The sequence below is a fragment of the Melozone crissalis genome, unplaced genomic scaffold, assembly GCF_028551555.1.
Source record: "Melozone crissalis strain CALT ecotype California unplaced genomic scaffold, PUWL_Pcris_2 ptg000006l_1, whole genome shotgun sequence".
Lineage (NCBI taxonomy): Eukaryota > Metazoa > Chordata > Aves > Passeriformes > Passerellidae > Melozone > Melozone crissalis.
Window position 1 is genome coordinate 55,234,985 of NW_026535784.1, and position 18,633 is coordinate 55,253,617.

Consider the following 18,633-nt stretch of genomic DNA (forward strand, 5'->3'; position numbering starts at 1 on the left):
TGGAGAGACTTAGACATTTTATGTCTACTTGTATGACATAGTGTCATAACTCATAAAGAATAACTAATATTCATTATTCTGCTTTGGAAAATTGTATGTAAAGAGGTGGATTTCTCATGATAATGTAATGAAATATATAATGCAATAAAAATGTTTTCCTGTTGAAAAACATCCCAGGTTTTTGTGAATTCCATGTAAACTGGAGCTGTGTACCTGTGTCAGTTGGGCCAGTGGGATGCAGGGAAGCAGCGACCTCTGTGTACCCCGGGATTCCTGGACACACCTGCAGACCAGCTCTCTCTGAAGTGTCAGGGGCACTTTGTGCCAAGCAAACGTGTTTCTATATTCAGAGGCACATTACTTGAACCCTCTGATGTGAAGCTGATCTGAGCTGCTGGTATGAAGAGAGATTAACCCCAGGACAGATGACTGGAACCCAGGCACACCCCTGCAATCTGCAGGAATTTCCATTCTTGCTGTTCTCCAGCCCACCTTGAAGCAGGCTGTGTTTAAAGTTAAATGCATTTTGCTGGGTGGGAAGGAGTTAACAGTGTTTGCTATGGTAGGAAACAGTAAAAGTTTGCAACAGTAAATTTGTTTCCAGAAGAAAAATGGTTTGGGTTCCAGCTGTAACAGGGATCTCTGGCATTTCTGAAAGCCAAGAATCCCCTTGTCTGGATTCCTCAGTGCACATTTCCAGGACAAACAATCTCTTCTGTCACTAGGTACATGGTACTTGTTTTGTGACAAATCTACTGAAATGAAATGAAATGCACATGAAATCCACATGAAATCCGACAAAACCTTATCTGAAAGTACTCCCACATCGTGGCCTTGCTGACATGGGGCAGTCATGAGTGTTCTCCTGTGACACCTGAGGAAAGCTGGTTCATCCCCAGAACACGGGACAGACAAATGAAGGTAATATGGAAATCTGTCTCCTTTACACCCCCATGAGTAGAGAGCATGAAATGTTCTTCTGTTTCCTTGTGAATTTCCTTGCACATTTTTTTCCTTGTAAAAATAAAAAGGTGATTTTTTTCCCCTGCCATTTAAAGGTGACCTGAGACTGTTGCTCCCTCTTCAGAACCTTGAGAAAGTCCTGCCTGCCCTGGCCACCTCTCAGCAAACTCCAGTGTGTCTGCACACATGATGGCTTTCCCCCTGGGAATGGTGTCTGTCTGAAATGACCACATTGCCCTGTTACACCATGTCTGTCTCAGGAACAGCCCAGACAGAGCTACACACAGCTTCACTTTACCAGAGCAGCAGACATTTGACAAAATCCCAAGGCAGATTTTTCACTTTCCCTGCCTAGTACACACCAAAGGCCGTGACTAAAACACTAACAATAACCAGATTCTTTCAAAACCTGAAAAGTATTATTTACCAGCAGCATTAGATGCCTATTTAATATGCTCTTTTTGAAAGCCATGGCTCAGTAAAAACTTCTATACTTCTTCCCTTGTGCTCTGTGTCATATGTTTTTCTTCAGATGCAAGTTAATCAACTAAAACAGCAATGGAAGTATCTTGTGCAACTCTGGATTTTTGCCTCCCACCCAGTTTTCAGCAGGAAAGTACATTGCCCAAGAAAAATGCTGGTAAAACAGGACACATCAAAAGCCTCCCAGGTTTTTAAAGTCCTCATGAGGTCCAAGAATTGTTATCATCTGTTCTTTGAAATTGTCAAGATGGTAAGCATGAATAAAATTAATCTTCACAGCACCCTAAGGGATTCACATAAGTGCCTGTAGATAAGTCAAATGTACATAGTCACAGTAAGCCTATCATTGCAACTTAAAACTACGTTTTACACTTGAAATTGTTTGGGTTTTTTGTTTTGTTTTTGTTTTGCTTGGCTGGTTTGGGTTTTTTGGTTATTTGTGTGGTTTTTGTCCTGGAATTGAAAAGAGAGTTTGGTTTCCATGTAAATGTCCAGCTTTGAGTAAATAGCATATTTTGTACTAACTGGTAATGAGCTTGATGAACTGAAAACACTTATAAAATATTTGAAGGAATGACTAGGAAATTGCTTAGTTCTCAATAACTGGAGCCAAATGCTTTCTTGGAGAAAATAAGCATGCTTACTCTGCAAGGGTAAAATTATGACAATCAAAAATTATGATTGTCACCATCTGAATAACATGTCAGTCGTTTGTAAAGACCTAAGAAGGCAGGAAAAGTCCTTGAAAAATATATTCCATTTAACATCAAAAATAGAAGAACACTTCTGCAAAAACCCAGCCAAACACCTTGTTCCGTGGACCTGAGCTCACTATTCTCTTCCATACAAAAAGAGCACACTCAGAAGCTATCACCCTCCAAGACAGCAACAATTATTATAGAGCTTGGGGGTTTTCACCACTACTATTTGATTAAAGCGGCTGAACACATTTCAAATGAAGGCGCTACACTTAAAGGGTTTCAACAGAAATAAAAAGCAGATTCTTCTGCCCTCTGCAGAAACGGCTTGTCACGAAAAAGAAATAGCAGACAAGTTTTCTCAAAGGTCCCCTACGGACTGTGGAGATTTACCTTAAGGATGAGCTTCTCCCGCCCTCAGCTCCGCCCACCCCTCAGCCCCGCCCGTCCCTCAGCATCTCCCGTCCCTCAGCCGCCACCTGGATCTCTCTGTCTGTCCCCAAGCGACGTGGCTTCCACCTGTGGGGTCCGGCCGACATGGCTGCGGCCTCCTCAGGGCTCTTCTCCCTCTGCTCCACGCTGCTGCTCCCGACCTGGGCGCCGCTGAGGGGCTGGCGAACCTTCCTTCGCCTTCCTCCCGGCGCCCCGGGCCGGCTGCAGCGCCAGCAGCGCCCCTCGCAGCGCCGCCAGCTACGCGGCGCCCACCGGGGAGGTTTCCTCCTCGCTCCTTCCTCCTCACCCTCCTCACCCTCCTCGTCCCCCTCACGTTGAGGCGGGAAGCGCGCGGGGGGCAAAAAGGGCGGGAAACGCCTGAGGGGACGGCGAGGGGCATTTGATCAGTGTTTGGTGAGGGACCGAACGCGGCACAGAGGTTCTGGTACTGCTTTTACAAAGTAATAATAGTGAAAATAGCATTAGAAAAGCAATAATTTTAGAAAGTAATAACAGAAAAAAAACAGCGATAAACATTTATAATGCCATTCACAAATATTACTGGATCATTTAGACCCATTTTTCATGCAGGTTTTCAAGTAGAAACAATCTGATTTATCTGAAATAGCAGTTTCCATATTACAAAATAAGTGATAGACAATAATAACTATTCCTACTAGAAGTAGTAACAATTCTTTCTATATAGTGACAGTCTCCAAATTCTGTCAGATATTTCCAGAAGTGTGTGCTATTTTGACTTTTTCACTGGTTTTCATCATTAGGCAAGAGAACAGGGATTTTCAGCTTCTCTTAAGCTGGATTGACATATCTTAACTTGGTTTAACTTGTCTTTTGGGTTATTCTATAAGAATGATTAAGAATTACAGATGTTGCCAAGAATTCTAGTGTGTAGTCTAAGCACGCATTACAAATTCTGTGTGGTAAGGGGATCTTCATGAGGATCTCACCTTAAAGCTTATTCTATTAAAGGGGGGGAGGGGGAAGAAAATCACACATTAAAGTTCTTTTTCTCTGATAACAAATCATCAAAACAAACCCAGCACTTTATGTTTCTTTTACTTGGGTATGCAGATGAAATTAGCTCTGCTACTGAAGTCAACAAAAGATGTCTTTGTGAATTTAAAACAAATCAAACCCACACCGAAGTTCCCAGCAATCCCCATACCTGTTATGTCTGTCCTCTTGTCACTTGCCAAACCGTTCTTCAGCTGACTTTGGTTCTGATAGATCACTCACCAGATGATTTAAAGATTTGGGATAACACTCATTTGTAGACAATCCCAGAAACTAACTTCTCTCCACTTCAGTCACGTAACTAAAAAAAGCCCCAGAAAATTTATGTCAGGTCACAATTTTCAATGTGCTTTTCATATTAAAAGTTCGGCAAACGTGTTGCATTGCTGATGTCATCACCTATATAAGCCTCTCTAAGATCGTGGCATTTTCCTTATTGAAAGTGTGTGCATTTTTCCAAAGCCTCTTGAAAGTTGCATAAACTCCAAAGAGTTATGCACATATTGTTGGTATTCCCTTCTATACCTTCGCAATAGTACCATATTCTTCGTGGGAATTAGACACGCTGTAGCATTAATGTCCCACAGCTGTAGAGTTCCCGACTCTTATCTGATTGGTTTTTTCGTTTTTGGTTTTGGGGTTTTTTTTAACAGCACAAAGTTTGTGCCTGAAATTTGAAAGTCTCTACTTTTCCCCGGCTGAACTTTTGCGTCTTCTGAAAGTAAAACCAGGACATTTGTGCCGCGTTCGGTCCCTCACCAAACTGATCAAATGCCCCTCGCCGTCCCCTCAGGCGTTTCCCACCCTTTTTGCCCCCCCGCTCGCTTCCCGCCTCAGCGTGAGGGGGACGAGGAGGGTGAGGGGGGTGAGGAGGAAGGAGCGAGGAGGAAACCTCCCCGGTGGGCGCCGCGTAGCTGGCGGCGCTGCGAGGGGCGCTGCTGGCGCTGCAGCCGGCCCGGGGCGCCGGGAGGAAAGCGAAGGAAGGTTCGCCAGCCCCTCAGCGGCGCCCAGGCCGGGAGCAGCAACGTGGCGCAGGATGAGGAGCCCTGAGGAGGCCGCAGCCATGTCGGCCGGACCCCACAGGTGGAAGCGGGGTCGCAACCGCGGGACGAGGGGAAGGGCCGGGACAAGCAGCCGAAGCGGGTGAGCGGTGGACGGGAGATGCTGAGGGACGGGCGGTGCTGAGGGGTGAGCGGACAATGGCGTGTTTTTATCCAGGGTATAATGTGATAAGAATAATATTTTAGAAAGGGCAAGCCATTAAAACCCAGCATGCACGTTGACTGTGGAAGCACCTGAGCCACATTGCTTTTGGAAACATTTAACTTGTCAGAATCCTTGCCAGGACCATAGCAGAACATGAAGCCTCACTAAGTTGACACATCCTTTCAAAGCTTTTCCCAGCTTTATAAAGGAATTTTCCCGTTGTCAGTAGGCTGGTGAGAGTGCTGTTATTTTGGCATGCTTTTTAAATGCTATTTCAGATCTTGGTTTGTTTACTCCTTCCGCTCCGCACAGGCGATTTTTTACTATAAAATCTGCCATTGAACATGACAGAAGTCACCAATATGCAAGCTGCAAGCGATTCCCTGAGTTTTCCCCTCAGAAAACACGGGGGTGCGGGGAATAACTATGAGGGGCAGCAGCGATGCTTGTTCGTGGAGCTCTGTGTCTACCCACCCCGAATTGCGACGGGAACAGCAGCTCACGGGAGCCAAAGGCTGCAACCAAGCCCATGTTTGGGGCACCTTTTGCGCGGCTCCTGCTGTACCCTGAGGCTCCAAATCCCTGTCACGCAGATTCCTCAGCTCCTGCCGTCCCCGAGCTCCGCCCGCTCTGGCCGCGATCCCGGTGCCGGCGGTGGCCCCGCCTGCCGTCGCTTGGTTGCGGCGCCGCTTCCGTCGGTGGGGACCGACCGAAATGGCGGCGGCCGCCACAGCCTTGTCCGTCTCCTCCGCCTCCTCTGCCGCGCTGCTGCGCCCGGGCTGGGCGCCCCTGAGGCGGTGGCGAACCCTCGCTCGCAGCGCCAGCAGCTTCCCCCGCAGCGCCGCCAGGTACCTTGCGCCGATCGGGTCTTTTTCCTCGTCATTCTCCTTCCTCCTTCCTCCCTCCTCATCCTCCTCATCCTCGTACCCCTCATGGCGCGGCGGGTCCAAAGGGCGGGAAACGCCTGAGGGATCAGCGGGCTCGGGCCCCCCGCCATCGCCCTTCGGGACGGATGCCCTCCAATCCCCGCTGAGTTCCGCGGTTCTTCCCGGGGAAACGGGGAAGAAGCAGCGGGAGAGCGGGGGGCGAGCCGGCCGTGGCCCTGGCCTTGGTGATACATTGGGGATTTAAGCGGTGCCCTTGAAATTGAAGAAACCCCTCGCGATGTGACCTTCCTGCCCCCTCCGTGAGGGGAGTCTGCGAGTATGCTTGCTCCTGATACCTTAAAGAGCCTGTCAGGGGATTTATACAGAATTGCCGTGTATATTCATCATTTAGTGGCAAACAGGGCATGCTTTGTAGCGCTGGGGATCAGTGTCCTGACAATAATCGCCCCCTGCATTTAATTTATTGTGCTGTCTGCAAATGGATTCTGGTGTTGGTTTTGCAGCACTGCAGCTCTGAGCTCCTGCCTGAGTCTGCATGGGAGGGTCTGTTTGAGCTCCTGCTTATGAACCTTTTCATGAACATGTAATTGTGTTAAGACCTGTCTGAAAACTGACTATGCTGAGAGCACTGTCTTTGCGATTTCAAGAATGAAAAGATCAGTGAGCTGAGCAGCCATTGAAATAAGCATCTGACCCCTTGGATGTTCTGTGTATTGAGTATTGATTCTGTCAGTTTTGGGAGAAACAGCTGTATTTCTGGACCAGTGCATATCCTACTTCTGTGCTAGGTTGCTAGTAACTGTTTTTTCCAGTTCTGCAAAACGCAGATGTCCCTGCACGAATAATTTTCCAGAGGTTTTTATGGGGTGTGGGACATGTCCTGTTGTGATGCTGGGTGTGATCTCGGGCTTCTGGAGTACAAATTGATCTAAAATAGCAGTGCAGATCTTAGTTTGTGTCATGGCCTGCAAGTCACTGGGTTCATAAACAAGAAGGATTTTCTGTGGTAAATCCATGGTGGGTTCAGAGTAAGAGCATCTCTGGGTGGGTGGGATAACAGTGGGACAGGATGGTGCAGTGACACATATTAAGTCTGTCATTTTAACTTGGTCATGAAATCTGTCACAAATCTATAATTAAACCTGTCATTTACCAACACCTGGTCAATGTTTTAATGTGTGTAAAATTTATGATAATAATTATTCATGACTTAATTTCAATGTCTTGAATAGCCTGCTGCAGTGTAAGCTTTCTGCACAGGCAGTGATTTATTTGTTCATGCTGTTCTTGTGTGATATAGCCATCAAAGGACTTATCTAGGACTTATTCTAAACCTAAGAAGCATCAACATGTTTCAGTACTTGCTATTTTTATATTTTACAGATTGAGAAGTGCTATGTACTGACTCCTTTCCCATCAGCTATGAAATATGAGAAATATATCTTTGAAGCTTGGACAGAAAATAGTGTAAATAATGCTACGTCAAATCAATTTTTAGGGAAATTTGAGGAGGGAAACGGGTAAAGTGAAACTTAAGGGAGTAAGACCATCCTCATATTTTATTCCAAAATGCAGGAGTTCATGTACATTTACATGGCTGGCTGTGTGTGTTGGGAAATGAGTTGTGGCTGGTGAGCTTCTCTTCCAAGTGCGCTGATGGCACATCCACACTCTTCAGGTAAGAGAGTGGATGTGGGCACACAGTTTGTGGAATTGGGAGTGGGGCTGTGGCTGAGCCTCACCCCCAGTGGGCTCCAGCTGTGAGCAGCAGGTGACCCCTGTTGAAGGTAACAGCCATGGAGTGTCCAGGGGCACTGGCCAATCACCACAGGGAGCAGAGGGCACACAGGTGCAGTGCATGAACAAGAGGGTGTAAAAGGTTGAACAAGAAAGAGCAGAGGCTTGCAGCCTTCTGGAGTTGTGTGCTGTGTAGGTAAGGGTATGGAGTCATCTGAAGAGCTGTGGTGTCACTGTGTATGGATGAGTGCTGAAAGCCTGAAATTGTATGGTGATACTTTGTGTATTGTGGCCATCTCAACTGTGGCAAGTGGGAAAGCGCTTCTTTTTCCGGGTAGGTTTGTAGTGTTTTAGTGTTTTTGAAGTAATAATTGAAGTACCACTACATGAATCAAAACATTTGGGAGTGTTGAAAATGGTAGAGTACACGCTTGAAGGTGCCTTCTTCCTGTTGCAATTTCAGCCCTAAGTACTGTGTACCTTTTTACCTTTGTAGTGATGAAGCAGCTGTTATCTCAGGGACGAGGCTTGCACACCAGGTTTTGAAAGAAGTTCGAAGGGATGTGGAATCGTGGATATCTGCTGGCAACCAGAGGCCTCACCTCACTGTCATATTGGTAGGAGACAATCCAGCCAGTCACATCTATGTCAGGAACAAGATAAAGGCAGCTGCAGCTGTGGGTATGTCATATGAGTGTTCCTTTAGTAAGCTTTAAAGAGAAAAAAATAAAGCAGGAGGAATACCCTTAGTGTCTTAATTTAATTTTGCACCAATTTCTTCTACATGTTCTCTGATGCACCTAAGGAATTGCATGGATGTATGGAGACAGCAGTTTTAATGTGATTTGAATGGGTGCTGCAAGTTTCATTTTGTGTTTGGAAACAGTTCTTAATAATCAGACTGATTTTTGGACTAAATGACTAAGCTGATCACTCTGTATTCTTATTCTGACATGTCCTCTGTCTTTTGTTTTTATCAGGCATTTCTAGTGAGATCATACTGAGGCCTGAAGACATTTCACAGGAAGAGCTTTTGGATATGACAGCAAAACTCAACAAGGATTCCAGAGTTAGTGGCTTATTAGTTCAGCTGCCTCTCCCAGGTGTGTGACATCTTTGTCCCACTCCTCATGTCACATGGTCCATATAAGAGGAAAGAGTTGAATAGTTTTGGGTTGCAAGTGTACCTTAGGGCCATAAGAAAGTCTTGAAAGAGGATCTGCATAAGGAAGGGTTGGATGAGGTGTTTTTTGTTGAGTATGCCGTTCATTTTAAAGAAAATAATTTCATATGTAAGACTTGCCTTTTTTAATGATCTGTCACAGTGGTGTTTCAAGGCATTTCACTTAATTTATCCAGTTTAATCTTCTTTATTTTTTTGCAGTTGTTGCACTGGTTTGCCTTGAGTTTTATGCTTTCATTCTCTATATCATGCAGCATTATGATATGTAGCAGGTGATGCTGTAGTCTTTCTCATAGCGATTCCATGTTTTGCCTTAAACATTCAACATTTGTTTTCATTGTTGGCCCTAATGTTCCAGGTGAGCATTGTGCTAAAAAGCCTTGACTAAATTTTTGGGGTTTTATTTACCTTCTCTTAATTTATAATAAAATCTCACTGAAATATCACTGGGGAGTAGTTGGCCAAGTGGTATTTTTGCAGGGATAAAACTTGCAGAGAAATAAAGAACTAAACTGAAGATGTTTTTTATCTATAAAACAGCCAAACTGAGTGTTATGAAGGAAAAAATGCTTTGGTTGTATTTGTAATAAACAGCAGTGCTCATGGTGAGGAGGGTTTGCACTTGGTGGTACACGAAAGCCGCCCAAAATGCGCCATGTAGTGAAACAAGTTCGCCACAAGGTGGGAGAATAACACAAGTCAGGAGCCACGTCCTGGCCTTCAAGGTAGGAGCTGATGGAAAGTGGACAGTTTCCTTTGGAGGAGCATCTCTCCCAGTGACAGAGATTTGCAGCAGCAGGTGATGTAATGAACAGAGTTTAATTGCAGCCATGAGAACTGTAGGAGATAAAGCACCAGCAGCTTGGGGATGGGAATCATCCTGTCTGACGCCTGTAGCAAAGGAAGCAGGCTTGTACACTGGACTCCCAGTGCTCCCTAAAAATGAGATGTCTCATGTGTCTTGCTGGTGAGGGTACTCAGGGGATTGGTTAGGTACCACTCATAGAAACGCATTTATCAGGAGAATATCAGGTTGCTAAAGTCTGCTTTCATCAGTGCAAAGTTCAGAACTTCTTTTAGTTTCAAAATGTAGTGAGTTTAAACCTGGTCAACGTGAGGAAAGAAAGAAAGCATGATAATAATTCTAGCTGTGTCAGTTGAACTGTTTGATGCTTCTGTGCTGAAATGCTCAAGTCCTTAAGTAAGGATTAGTCCTAAAATTGTTTGGAGATTCCTCCCAAGAAGTGACACAATAACTACATGAAGACTAATTAGCCTCCCTCCAACCTATCAGACAGGCATAGCTGTTGCTTGTGGTAGGAAAAGCTTTAGAACAATTTAATCCATAGCAGAACTTTGTTAATATTGCAGTATCTGTATAGTAAAGTAAAATGTGCAGTTTCTCATGAACTGGAAATATTCAGTAAGCTCTTGCTGTGTTAAGTATTTTTTTTTTCTCGAAGAAACTTAATAAATGAAAGGGTTAAAAGCTAAGTTAGGTTGTTTTCCAAATTTTATCTTTATAGTGACTAAGATGTAATGGAAGGAGACAAAGCTCAGAAGTTGTGAAAACTCTGTCAGTGGAGGCTGCTTATTCCAGAACTGAGGTTGTGGTGTGGGGTTTGGGACTTTTTTGCAGTAAACTACATAAGGTGTGGCTTTTGATCAATTTTGGGTTAAAAAGGGAATCAGAAATAGCTTTGTTCTGTTGCACTATTGTAAGCTGGGGCAACATAACTTTGAGGATTGTAATCTTTGCCTCAGGAGAAATTCTTTTCTGTGCACTTTTGAGTGCATTTCTTGTGATAGTTTTCTAGAAATTTTCCTTTTTTATTGGTTTGAGTTGCCTGGGAGAGGGCCACAAAATATTAATATATTTGGGACAGAAGATGAAAATCCATGCAGTATTTTTTTCAAATGCCTTTTGTGCTATGTTATTATTTTCAGTACTCTTCCCATTTGAAAAGCAGCCTTTATTTTCCATGTCCTAGCACCAGAGGCAGTTGTTGTGTAAGTAGGAGTTTCTCTGTGGGCAAATGCTTGGCCAGTGATGCCCAGTGTAGTCCTGCAAGTTCAGCCAAAAAGGGAGAGGAGGAGTGTAGGGAGTAACTTGGCCAGGGGAGTGGCTTGTAGTGACAGCAAGGAAATTTGTATGGGTATCAGCTCATGTTTTATGAGACTGACAGTAAGATAATTAAAAAATTTTGTTCCTCTGGAAATTAAGAAGGCATGTGGGAGCTTCTTCTCTGGCTCACAGGTCACTTGTCCCCAGCTGTGCAGCAGCATTTCCTCCCAGTACTGTAAACCCTGTTCTGGAATTCTGCAAATCAATTTTGAATGTTGAAAATATCCATGTAAAGCATGATTTTTTTTTTTCCTTTAACATAATTGTGTCCATTATCTGTCAGGTTTTGGGAAGCTAAAGACAGACAGTGTGGAGGAGGTGTTTTTCAGAGCAGTGTTCTGCTCATCCTAGGCACAAGGAAAAGCATGGCTGCCAAGTTTGTGTTGGAAGAACAACTGACTTGCCTAAGGGTAATAAGTTCTTTTGCAAAAGCCATTTAGTAGGTTACTCCAAATTTCTTCCTTGGTTTTGTTTTCCTTTTTAATTCCCAAGTTGACATGAAAACAGGGTTATGGTTGCTTTCAGTCTCTGTGAGGCAAGTTTCAGTTCTGAGAGACTCTTTCATCAATGTACTTAATATCTTAATTTCCTCAGTCTTTTCTCATTAGGATTCAAAAGCAAACTTGCTCTCATCATAAAGTGGAGAATTAAACTGTAAATCTTAGCAGCCTGGTTTATCTGTAGGGGTTTTCTAATTGGAAATCTTTTAACAGGAGATTAGCATGGTTTAAGTTCTACAGCATGCTTATCTTTTAATTATCTACCTCCTTTTAATGGAAAACCACAAAAAACTACTAAATTAAAACATCCTGTTTATGTCTCTAAAATATTTTACTGGCAGCATCTGAATTTCCTTGTTGATGCTTATTTTCCTTTATTTGGTTTTTTTAAAGCTCCTGTAGTGCTGTCTGACTTGGACACTGGGACATTTTGCCACACAGTTGCAGGATTCTGTTCAGGTTGTGAGTCATGTAAGGGATGCAAAAAGCAATTGCTCTGAGATGGAAATGATAAACCCTCAGCCTACTTGTCAGGTTTAGGGGAAAGTACTTTGGTTCACTCTTGCTGGTGCTGGGGAGGAACAACCAAATTCCCAGGAGGTTCAGTAACAAACAGGTCATTAACCCACAGAAGGTCAGCAGCTCTCTCCCCATCTACCTGCTCTGGGGGTCAGCTTGCCTTTCTCCCAGACAAAACCTTTCAACAGGTCAGGGTTGCTGCAGGCCCTGGGTCAGTCAGTGCCATTATGGGGCTCTCAGCAGGCCGTGGGTCAGTCATTAAGCACAGTTTGCTTTTTGGGTTAGTATGGGAAGTTTTATGGAGCTGTTCCTCTGTGGTGTTATGTATTCCAGGTTTATGCTTGGGTTTGTAACTCTGCAGGGAGAGCTCTGGCAAACACTTTTTTTTTCATAATCAGTACTAATGTTTATGCTGTGTAAGCTTTAAGCAGTTACAGAACTGTCTTGTATCAGTGCAAATGAAAAATATTTAGTATGAGTACATATGAATACAAAATTTGTGCAGGCAATGCCATTTAAGCCATATTTAGTGTTTTGAGATCACCAATGTCAAACAGTTTGGTGTCTTCTTGGTTTTTTTCATGAAGTACACTATGTTTTGGTCCTACTGATGAACAGTTGACTAAAAAAACCGTTGTTGGAAAAGGAAAGCTAGACCTTCGAAGTTACTTCGGCTTGAGATTTCCATTAATTTGTTTAAAAATTAGCTCGTGTGTCCTCTGTGGGCTTAGAAACCAGAAAAATGCATCTAACTGTTCTCCTGTGGTTTGTTGGGTATTGTACTCATATAGCTGTTATATATTGCATTCATATTGCTGTTATTATATTTCTAGAGTCCCATGCCCTATGAGCAGTTCTTCTCAGCAGTGTTGTTTGTTGCTTCACAGTCAGGGCTCCTCCAAGGCTCTCCCTGACTGGAAAGCCCACCCCCTTTTATCCCAGTTGCCTTCATGAACCACAGCTGCTGCCCAGTTAAGGACTTCACAGCTGTAGCTCATTTACAACAACTAGGATTGGGGCACAGCCACTTACATAATACATATATTTTACAAGGATTCCTACTACAGTTGGACTTTTTGAGTCATTCCATGTTTTAAGAATTCTACTTTGCAGAAATGACTTCCTTAAATATTTCCTCTAATAGTTACTGTCCTCATTCTCAGCTGCATACTGGGCTCTCATATTTTGACAGGGTCTGTTTTATCAACACTGTAACAAATGGCTTAACCTAATCTTCAGTAAAGTGTTTGTTTGAAAAGGTAAAGCTGCCTTTAGGGGCAGTGTAGCTGGTTCAATCAAGAGCAGTGATTGATTATCCTGGCCAGGTCTGGGCTGTGATGATGCCTTGATGGCACCTGACAAGGGAAGGAGCTGTAGCTGAGGGCTGTGTGTCTCCTAGGTCACATAGATGAGCGGACAGTGTGCAATGCCATCGCCCCTGAGAAGGATGTGGATGGGTTCCACATCATGAACATTGGGCGGCTGTGTCTGGATCAGCCTTCCATAATCCCTGCCACCGCTGCTGCTGTCTGGGAGATCATCAAACGGACAGGTAAGAGACTCTCCTCTCCTGGAACTCTTCTTGTCCTGGGAGGTGAACAAAGGATCAACTCAGGTGTGAGCTAAAAGGTCAGGGTTCTATAAATGCATTGGGCTGATTGAAGAATGAACATTTAGAGTATAAATCTGAATAAGGAGCTGCCAAGTAGATTGCCACTTGTGCCATTAGCACAGCTATTATTTAAGTGTAGACAGTAGTGTTTGGTGGAGCACTTCAGTAGCTTTCTGGGTTTTGTAGTTTTGCAGGAAATTTTTGGTGCTGTTGTTGTTCTATTTGTCAAATAAAAGATGGGATGTGTAAGCCCTTGTAGAGAAGGGAGAAAAACAAGAACAAAAAATGGGAGCACTTAATTCAGTACTGGAAGGGAGAAAAATGCATATGTTTTCAATAGTTGTAATTTTTTATTTACAATGTACGTGTCCTTACTGGTAGGCATAAGTACTTCCTGTTGTGGCTGGACTGAGGAAATTAAGTCCTTGCTAAGGGTGATTCAGGTACCCTGAATGAGCTCTCAGTTTTCTTTCTCTGGGGTGAGAGCTGAAAGTTTTGTGGATTCATCCCTCAAATTCAGCCTTGTGGATTTTCAAGTCGTGTTGATGTCAGCAATCCACAACCATAAATAATTCTGTTGTGGGGATTGAGAAGAAGGGTTTAGATATATCAAAATACTGGAATATAATTTTTTACTTTTTTTTCCCTGCAAGGAATACAAACATTTGGAAAAAATGTTCTTGTAGCCGGAAGATCCAAAAATGTTGGAATGCCTATTTCAATGCTTTTACATACTGATGGAGAGCATGAAAGGCCTGGAGGTAAGTCCAGGAATGTTATCCCAATGTTTCTATTTGTGAAGTCCTGAAAATAAAGCTGGCTAGAGGACTCAGATTTAAGAGCAAGCTTTCCACACTTTTGAATACTTTCGACCAGACCAAGAAAATAAATTTGCTCACATATTTCCTGCCTTATTCTCAGGAGAGCAGTTTCTGGACTTGACTTTTTCTGGTGTTAAGTCATCACTTCTTCCTCCATTTGAAACAGCTACTATTTCAAGTGATCCTTGAGGGTAGCCTTGAAGAGCTGCAGAGGCTCCCGTGATGTTTTTACAATGTAGCTGTTTATATGCCTTACCCTCATGCTTGTTCAATATTGATTTTGTTGGTCATGCGCCAGTGAGCACACATGTACACGTATGTATACATGTACACACACAGATTTAAGTATGAATAAACAAAGTGTGGCATGACCCTTGAGTTGTGCTATGTCAGTGAGGTGTTGCTTATAAAAGTACCTGAATGACCAACCAAGGAACTCTACAGCGTGAGTACCATGATTACTTGTTGGCCTGGGGAGTGTTTCTATCTATAAGTGCAGTTTATATCCCCCTGGAAATTGAGTGCTGTGGTGGAAATATTTTTAAGGAATCCTTATTATGGAAGCCTACATGTGCTGCTATAATGGTGCTGTAGAAATTAAAACAAATATAGCTTAGATAGACTGCTGCCCTTTGGCTGCTTCATTTTGATGTTAGAAAGTGCTGTGGTGGTATCCACAAATGAGGTGAACATGGACATTTAATTCCAGGCCTGTTTAATTGGAGCAGAGTGAAATCTGTTATTAATATAATAAAACACTAAAAGCTTTTTACTAATCATAGAGTTGTTTTTTCCATTCAGCCTCTGTGGGAAAGTTGTTATTTGGAACTTCTCTCAGTGCCTGGATTGTAATTACCATTGCTGCATAGTTCTGGTCTCATCCTCATTCCCACGGAAATTAGTAGCATTTTTGCCACTTGCTGCAAATATTGGGTGACATTTGTTATTGGCAGTGCAGCTGATGTTTGAAGTAGGCTTGGTAGAACACAAGGTCATGTTACAAACTACTTACACATTTCCCACCTGGAAATGAGGGGACCTAGCAGCAGCTTGTTGCAAAACCCTCAGCAGCTGCATGGGCAGTTTGTAGCTGTAACTAAATACTGTTGGCAGCTTCCAGCTTTTGAGTGGATTGGATCCACGGCTCAGTTTTGTTGTCTTGTATCCTGGCTTTCTAGTTCCTGTTTGACTGTCTGGTAGTGCAGCTTGGCTTGGGGAGTCAGTCCATGAGATTTTTGTGGTGCTTCATGGTCTTCTGCCAAAGTTGTGGTTCCTGACATGTCAGAAGACTTTGATTGAAGCCCTGTTTGCGGGCATTGCCAGTGGTTCTAGGTATGTCACATATTTGGTGCAGGGGCAGAAGAATCTTCATAGTCCCTTGCTGACACTGGAGCCTGGATACAGAAAGAGTTAACTCATGGAAGTTCTTTGCCTAATCTGAAGAAATGGATTTATTTCTCAGGTAGTTTCATAGTTTTCCAGTCTGCTGAGTGCTGGCACACAGTATAAAATAGCTGGCAATGAGAAAACAAAAGAATGTGTACTCCTGATAATCAGCTGGCATTAAGTGTCTATGTGCTGTGCATATGATGGTAAATAATTCTGTATTTGGGGTAATCTGGTGGAGTTTTCCTCCCTGACTCACAGATGGGGCTCTCCTTGAAGTTCATCTTTTGCATTTGGGTTTAATTTCTGCTTTGAGCAGTGAGAGATTGGCCTGGATGGCATGTGAAAAGGAAGGGGGGCCAGCCATGGTTTCAGCTTTTTTTCCTTTTTGGAAACTCAGGAGGATAGGGACCAGAGAAGAACTACAGTAAGATGCTGAAAAAACTTTCTCAGGTTATCAGTCAAGAAAGAGGTTTTTTCATCAACTGGGCTGATTTGATTAATTTTTTTACAATTGAGAAATGATGCAAGGGGTGGGTATACATGGTACTACTTTTTCTTGTGCATTTTGGTTGGTTTTCTTTCTAGATTATGAACGAAAACTATAAGTTGGGGACTGTCATAATTTGTGATGTTTCATATGTAGATGCACTCATGTCCTGCAGGTGGCAATATCTGATCAGATGGAAAAGCTATGTGAACCCCTTCCAAAATAAATACTGTTCTGTGTAGGCAGGTCAAGAGACTATCTCTGTTTTGTAAGCTAGGGAATTGGCTTGGGAGTATGATGTGGAATCTTAATTGTTAAATATATTCCTCTTCTTTCAGCAGAAGTAGCAGTGTAAAAGTAGTTGTTAATTTTCTGTTTGGGCATGATCACAAATAAATGGAAAACCTCCCCTTTCTGAGGTGTCTGTAAGCTTCTGGACTGCTATTCTCAAGGTAGGGGCTTTTTTTTTTTCCCTTTTTTTTTCTCCTTTCATTTTTGGTAGTGAAGGCAGTTGCTTGGTTTCAGGAGCTGACTACAGACACATTAAAACTTTACAGACAAATTAGCACCAATTTTATTCCTCAGAGATAACCTTGTAACTTTGGCTTTTATCCATTGGTTTTTCTCAACCTTTATGCTGAGTCATGATTGTGGTTTTGGGTGAGACATACTTCTTTTGCTTAAAGCAGGTATTGGAAGACTCCCCTATTTTTTTCAGCCTGTACTTTTCTGTTTTTGTCATCTGCAAATATTTTGATCTGCTTGTCTTTGGGGAGATAATGTGCACTGTAGAGCCTGAAGAAGAGGCATAAAAAATGAGGGGAGAGAGCAGTGAAGCCAGGGCACAGAAAGGTTGAAGATGAGATGCCTGAGAGAGTTAATGAGAGGCACAGATTAGACCAGTCAGACACATTCCAAAGGAAGCAGATGTGATGGTCATGTCTGAGAAGGCAAAAGGTTTCAGTTTAATTGCAAATAACACAACCTAGGTGTCTGTGATGAGTGGAAGGCAGAGTTGGGGGTATGTAACACCTGAACACTGTGCAGTGAAAATAATTACAGAAAGGGTTGGCAGCAGTCTTCTTGGAGAGCTGTTCTCTCTGCTGCTTGCTTGGGCAGCCTTCAAGGGAATACCACACTGCTATTGGATGCAGTATGAGGCTTTGGACCCGCTCCCTGTGACTGCTCATGTTGTGGTCTCTCCTCAGTGTCTCCATCAAACATCACAAGGGTTTTCATGTCTTAGCAGGAGAGTTTATTATGTGTGCTTCTTGTACTTCTGCTGGTGGTCTTGTATTGAAGTTTTTGTGTGTGGCAAACAGCTGAGTCATGTGGCACCCTCTACACACTGACCTTGGTAAAACACACTGGCTTCTGTGCTGGGTTTGTTTTGTGGAGTTCCACTGAATGTAACAAAGCTATGGAAGGTTTTCCCTTCCCATGGAAGGGAGTTGAGCCCACAGTATATAAATGAATTCATCCTGTGAGAGCTTTTAAGAACAAATGTTTTTTCATATGTGTGAGCAGCAAGTCTTGTGAGTGTTCTGCCTATGCTGATTTACAAGTCACATCCCAAGACAAATCTGATCATCTGTTCTGTTGTTAATGTACCAAAGTAAGTAATTTGCACCTGAGGGTAAATGCTGTGCTTTTTATAGTATTTTACGTCTGACAATTCATTGTTTTTCTCTTCTGTTTCAGGTGATGCTACAGTGACCATTACTCACAGATACACCCCAAAAGAGCAGCTCAAGATCCATGCACAGCTTGCTGACATAGTAATAGTTGCTGCAGGTAATGCTGGTTGGTGTTGATGCTCCAATTGCAGTATTTCAGACCTTCTGAAAAGAGGACTTTGCAGTCTGTGTCTGTGGCACTGGCTGTTTCACACTTCACTGAATAATCAGTGCTTGCTGAGGGTGTTGCAGTAGGTAGGATTTCTCCCTGTAGGAAGGGCAAGTGATTTGGCTCTTTGTTCTTGCCCTTCACATCTGCAGACTCATAAACTGTTTCTTGTCACCTTTCCCTTAGGGAGACTTTGGAGTGAACTCAAGATTGGGAACCAGTCAGTGCATAGTTTATACAGGTGTAATTATGTAAATTAAAACATTCTCTGTGCCATGGAAAAATCATGAGTCATTTAAATTTTGACAGGAGGGTTTCTTTAAATCAGCTGGAGCCTGCATTCATATACCCACAGTATCATTCCACCACTGTTAGAATTAAGGCCAACCTTGCCAAATTAACTGGAGGTTTGGGTAAATGTTAGTAATGGCTGAGGCTTTTTTTCTTTTACAATTATCATGTCAAGAGAAAGACAATAGTAATTGCCTAGAGGAAGGGGACTGAAAGAGCAGTGTCTGTACTCTTAAAGCAACATAAACTGAAATACTTGGGGTTTAACTAATCTGTCCCAAAGAAACAAAAGGAACTCTGCTTCTAAGTAGCCTTTTTTTATTTGTTTACAGGTATTTGAAGTAGAATACAAATTAATTTTAAAAAATCAAGTGACCCAACTTAGTATGACCTTGGTAAAATTCTGGGTCCCTTTGCAGC

At 43.1% G+C, this 18,633-nt stretch overlaps 1 protein-coding gene across 3 annotated transcripts in view; it reads left to right on the forward strand.

Annotated features, from left to right (window-relative positions):
* The first annotated feature begins 5,481 nt into the window (after nt 1-5,481).
* The window catches only part of LOC128950910 (bifunctional methylenetetrahydrofolate dehydrogenase/cyclohydrolase 2, mitochondrial-like), a 37,630-nt gene continuing 24,478 nt past the window's right edge, over nt 5,482-18,633 (forward strand). For all 3 annotated transcript variants that reach the window (XM_054295960.1, XM_054295959.1, XM_054295958.1), the window contains exons 1-6: nt 5,482-5,665; nt 7,938-8,122; nt 8,422-8,544; nt 13,168-13,320; nt 14,034-14,141; nt 17,779-17,871. In XM_054295960.1, the coding sequence (XP_054151935.1) occupies nt 5,532-5,665; nt 7,938-8,122; nt 8,422-8,544; nt 13,168-13,320; nt 14,034-14,141; nt 17,779-17,871 (796 nt within the window). In that variant the 5' untranslated portion in view covers nt 5,482-5,531. The remainder of the gene's footprint in view (nt 5,666-7,937; nt 8,123-8,421; nt 8,545-13,167; nt 13,321-14,033; nt 14,142-17,778; nt 17,872-18,633) is intronic.